The 6000-nt window shown below is 40.6% G+C and overlaps 1 protein-coding gene across 1 annotated transcript in view; it reads right to left on the reverse strand.

Moving 5' to 3' along the window:
- Positions 1-6000, reverse strand: part of YBX1 (Y-box binding protein 1) — a 39188-nt gene that overhangs the window by 22673 nt on the left and 10515 nt on the right. Inside the window, exon 2 of the mRNA XM_045298894.1 lies at positions 5825-5888. Within this exon, the coding sequence (XP_045154829.1) occupies positions 5825-5888 (64 nt within the window). The remainder of the gene's footprint in view (positions 1-5824; positions 5889-6000) is intronic.

Raw genomic sequence — 6000 nt, forward strand, 5'->3', positions numbered from 1 at the left:
AGTCATTTAACCAAAAATAATTGATTAGCACTAACAATTTTTGAAAGTAGCATGATAAAGAATATTGGTGCTAAAGGAAGCCAAGATGCACTGAAGGAATTGGTGAAAAACAGAGCTCCAGGAATTGAGGGATCAACTGAGATGTTCAACAATCGACGCCATCCTAGAAACATTTGTCTAGGGAAGACAAGAACCTGGCCAACTAAAAGGATCCATATTTGTGCCCATTTCAAAGTTCAATATGGAATGCAGAAATTGCCAAATCTGTGTGGATCATAAAGTTTTACATATATATTATATACAGTGAACCCTCGTTTATCGCGGTTAATTGGTTCTAGACCCTACCGTGATAAATGAAATTCCGCGAAGTAGGATTCCTTATATCAAAAAGTTTTACCTTTTCCTGGATGGTGAGCATCTTCCTCTGGCGCTTATTTTTATTGTCAGAAGGCTTAGAAGAAGCAGCTCGTTTAGGAGCCATCATAGGGCTTAGATAAAATTTCTTAAAAATCGCAAACAATTACAGTACACTGTACAAAAGCAAAAATGCATCTGATACGTAGCTCCGATACGTAGCGATGCAGACAGAAGCGTGTACAGTAAGAGCCAATCAGTGGCAGTAATGACAGAGCTGTTACGCAAAAACCGCGATAGAGTGAAGCCGCAGAAGTCAAAGCGTGAAGTGGCGAGGGTTCACTGTATAACATTGTAAAGAATGGGAATTCTAGAACATTGCAATTGTGCTCATGTGAAGCCTGCACTTGAATTAAGAGGCAATTGCTTAAACAAAGGACTCTCGATTCTCCCATCAAAAGAGGTGGGTCTCTCTCTCTGCTTTCACTCTCATGTTGACAAGCCATGTGAAAACAAAACAAAACAACAAGGGATACTGCTGGTTCAAAGCTGGAAAAAGGTGCACAGCAGAGTTGCTTGCCTTTTCAACCTAAGGTAGTCAATCTGCATGTTGAGCAAATTACCAGAGAAGCTGTACTATATGAAGAACAAGCTATTAGGACCGAAAGATGTCTCATTAATAGCAATAAACATGACGCAACCTTGCCTGCAGAAAACCAAGAGTATGGGTATGGGCTACACAGCAACACGAAGAAAAAAAACCCCCACTTTGAACAAACATAATATATGGAGAAATAATTGAACTTGTCAAGAATTTTGTTCTAGTTGGATCAACAATGCCTATGGGAGTACCAACCAAGAAATCAAATGCTTTACATTAGGCAAACTGTGGTAAAGACACTTCTTAAAAGCTAACACTTTAAGGCAAAGTGAGGTCTTTTCAATTGCATACAAGACCTGGAAAATGCAAACAGAAGAAATCATGCATTCTGTAACCTAGAGTGCCGGAACCAGTCTTTGAACACAAATCAAGAGTGCTCCTCAGAAGTGAGGACGTTAAGACTTCAATATGCTCACTTCGGACATGTTATCAGGAAAGATTAAAAACCAGAAAAGACTACCATATTTGATAAAGAGTAGAAAGCCAGTGAATAGGAAACCAACAGTGAGATGGGAGTGATGATAACAGACCCAACAATGGACTCAAACACACTATGATCATAAAGATTAGGGTTGGAAAACATTTAATATATATCGATACACAGATCACCAGTTATCAGTTGGGTTGAGAGCACTAACAAATGCCCTTTATTGTATAACTGTGCTATGAGCATTTTTTGCTAGTTGCTGCAGACTCAACTGATGCATGAAGCTCTATCTTCTGCATCAACCATAACAGTTAAATGTTATCCACTGATCCATCTTTATGCTCATTGCATGTTTGAGTCCACTGTTGAGCATCTATGGTCATCAATCCATCTCAATTGTTGGTTTCTTTATTTTCACTGGCCCACAACAGTTGCTGTAGAGTTAGAATCAACTGTCAGTGAATTTGGGATTTCTGGATGCAATAAAATCACCAAGAAAATGATTTTCCGTTGGAAGATATAATGCTAATATAGTTGCGATAGTTTATTACTGCTAGTTACTGAGTCAGCTCTCCCCTGCTCACATCCCAAGTCCACGTGATGAAGTCCCCAGAGCCTAGCTGTACTTCTTTAAAAGACAGATTTGTTCTTCTGCCAGTCCATGAGACTGTTTATAATATCCACCAGCGTAATGCAAATCCATCCATTGTCTTCTTTAGTCAATGTACAACTTTCACATGCATAGGAGTTGATTAAAATATGGCTTGGGTTTAACATGACAAAATAATTTATGAATTATGAAGGGTTCATGAGGGAGGGGAGAGTGGAGAGGGAGTAAGAAAAACGAGGAGCCGATATTAAGGGCTCCAGTAGAAGCCAAATGTTTTGAGAATGATGATGGCAACAAATGTACAAATGTGCTTGACACAATGGATGGATGTATGGATTGTGATAAGAATTGTGTGAGCCCCAATGACTTGGGTCAGTTGCACCCTAGAGCTCTTCAACAAACAGTCTTGCTTTGATTTTCATAGTGCTATGTGTGGTTGTTAAGATTTCTTATTTCCATGATCATTGTGGATCCCAAAAGACAAGGTTATCAAGAGAGATCAGTTCCTGGAAAAGGACATCAAACCAAGCTAGGTAAGGTAGAAAGGAACAGAGAGAGAGAGAGAGAGATTCTTGATGAGACAGACTGGCATAGTGGAGGCAACAATGGGCTCCAACCTAACAAGTGTAAGGACAGGGCAGTTTCACTCTGTTGTACATAAGGCTGCCGAGACCGAGAAGACACCACAGTTGTACCTAATGAGTGAGCTCCGATTCAAGGTGACACCAGTAAGTGAACAAAACACCGCTTAGCCCTGTGCCATCTCCAGGATACTCGTTATATTTGATTCCGTTATTTCAGACACTGTGTCAGTTAAGCTCATCAAGACTTCCTCCCTTGTTTTGCTGCCTCTGTATTTTACCCAACAGGATGTCCTTTTCCAGAGAGGTGCCCCGAGGAAGTAAGTGAGTTTTGCTATTCTTGTTTTGAAGGACAATTCGAGTTGTATGTCTTCAAGGGTAATCCCCACACCCCAGGTTCTTCAGCTTTCCCTTTGCATTACCCAATTTCACACAGGAGGCTACGGAAAGACTTGAACAGGCACATCAGAGGCCGGGTAATTTGCAGCCCTTTCTGTGGTTCATTTTCGATCACATTTACAATTTTAGCATGTACCTTCTGTTTTGCTCCAGCTTGTTATATTGACACAATATTCAAGATGTCTACAATGATACGTACATTTTATATTACTTAAGATTCTTTAGGCAATACATTATTTTAAGTAATTCTTTAAGTATCTGCTTGACTAGTAATCAGCTTGACACGTCACCTTTCAGGACAACTTAAATCCAAGTTGTCTTTTCAAGATACTTCTACAACTGGCCAGAATATTTTGACCAAGATACTATAAAATCTTACTTCAGTTGAATTTGGAGGTTTGTCTTAAGAAAAATGGGGGGGGGGGGGAGAAAAATGAGTGTCTTTAGTAGTTGGTTCTACATAGGGATTTCAAACTGACTCATTCCTGTTTGAGAGGCTGTCAAAATTTAATACTAAATCAGAAGCCTCATCCCTTCTGATTTAGATTCTTATCTAGATTTCTCAGGTATTTCTCATGTAGAAGCACAGGAGGAACCTGTTAAAAATCTTGATTCAGTGGGAGAGCTTCAAAATCCAGTCCCACAATAAAGGGAGTCAAACCAGTACATATTAAAGGCATGTTCATGCTAAACTTAATCGCAAGGTTAGAAGTTCAAAACTACCACCCTCTCCTAGGGAGAAAGACAAGGCTTTCTACTGTAGATATTCTCAAAAAACCCACAGGGATAGTTAATTCTAACCCTGTCCTGTACTATAGAATCACTAAAGTTGAGATTTACTCAATGGCAGTGAGGTGTTGTGTGTGTGAAATAGCATGATGAAAGTTTTAGTGAGAATTCCCAAAACATGACATGGACAAGTAAAGTGTGCACATACTGTTGATGAGGTATGAACCCAGTCCAAAAGAACGCCCATCAAAAGCCCCAGGGAATGGCAAACTGAGTTGATTTATCAGCCAGAGTGAGATATTCAGAGTGGTTACCTTGTGGAATAAAGATATTTAACATGTAAATGACTGTATTTTGAATATGAATTCTTTACTCAAAATATCATAACTTGTGTCCATTTAACTGCAGCAAAACAGACGAAACATGCTATTAATTTTTGAAACACAAAAAATGACAATCTAACCACAGAAAAGGCTACAAATTAAAGTCACCTGTGCACAGCAGAATCATTGAGTGGGGTCAAGGGTTGCAAGGAACTTTGCAATTTAAAACACCTTTCTAAGATAAGAACATTTAAACTTAAGTGACTCAGCAGCAGTTCTCAACCTGTGGGTTGTGACCCCTTTAGGGGGGAGGGGCTAAACGACCCTTTCCCAGGGGTCACCCAATTCATAACAGTAGCACAATTAGTTATGAAGTAGCAACGAAAAATAATTTTATGGTTGGGGGTCACCACAACATAAGTAACTATTAACAGGTCAAGGCATTAGGAAGGTTGGGAACCACTGCCTTAGAATCTAGCTATTAATGAGAATCCAGAACAAGATGGAAACAGTGAGAAAAAAAAAAAAAAATCAAGAGATCAATGAACCCCCATATGGTCAGTAAGCGGGCCACGTATAAGCACCAAAGAATCCCATCCTGTGCCCATTCATACCAAAATACTAATGCAAAAATGTAGCTTTGGACCAAGTAGACAATGTAGCATAAAAGATTTCTTAAGAATGAAAATATTTCCCCACCATTGCAACTGCAAGAACCATCAATACTGATAATCTTCTGAGTACTTTACTGTTGATTCTATGAATGAGTTTTCACCCATCAATTGATTCTGCCCATCCTGCAGTACATTTCATTCATTGTCCATTTCACATTCTGTTCTGCTCACATTTTCTTTAAAACATCTAGCTGTTTAATGCCTTTTAAAAGAACAGAAAATGCTGACTGCCGTATCATACCTGTAAGCCCAAGATTCCTAATTAACATAACCGTGCTATTAACATATTCCATGTAACTGCACTACTAGCCTTGGCAGCCATCTTGAAAATGATGCCCGCCTCACAAGAGAGAGGTAAGGAGAGCACTGTGTAAACTGCACATTTTGATGACTATTGCTACGGAGAATTTTGGGCTGTCTTACAGTGGCCTGTAGCTGCACCTTCTATTACAAGATCAAGCTTTCAACTGGTCACAGGCCAGTTCAAGGCCACTCTAGTAAGCAACCCTAGGTTTAAATAAAAATGGATTTCATTAGTATGGTTTTGGGAACAGGAACGTCAAGATTAATAGGCCATTTACTTCCAAATATGGGACTTATTCTGTGAACACACAAAAAACCCTACCGTTCTTGTGGCCAAAGCAGGCAACAAACATAAATCCCCCCCTCCCCGACAGTACAGTCAAAAGACAGCATCTATTGCAACGTTCAACAAAGGCAATATAACCTTCCGTTACAGTTGCCCCACATCAAGGATCCTTGACACCTTCCTGGACTCTCCCTAACGGTTAAGGTATCCCATTTATTCAGCCTGCCTTTCTAAGTAGCTTTGTGCCCTAGAAACCTTGAAAGTTATATTTTGACTCCTCATTTGGCTGCAAAACAAAGAAAAAAGCAACCCACTCGGTCCACCAATCCTTTTCAGCCATCAATGAAAAGCAAAAAGCACACCAGCGCCCCTCAGAACCTGCTCGGCAGGCCGAATCCGGTCCCCCCCAAACCACGAAAAGCCTCGAGATGGAGACACGCAAGAGGTGGGATGGAGGCTTCGCTAGGGTCAGCTCACCTGTTGATGAAACCATATCCGTTCCTTACATTGAACCATTTTACTGTTCCCAAAACCTTCGTTGCTGGGGGGTGGAAAAAAAACCCAGGATTACCAGACAGCCCTTTTGGAAGCACAGCCACGCTGCAGCACCCGGCCCCTCACTGGGTTCCCGGCCACCACCACCCACCCCCCGC

The sequence above is a fragment of the Echinops telfairi genome, unplaced genomic scaffold (assembly GCF_000313985.2).
Source record: "Echinops telfairi isolate 266 unplaced genomic scaffold, ASM31398v2 ScPeMD7_7457;HRSCAF=8495, whole genome shotgun sequence".
NCBI classification, from domain to species: domain Eukaryota; kingdom Metazoa; phylum Chordata; class Mammalia; order Afrosoricida; family Tenrecidae; genus Echinops; species Echinops telfairi.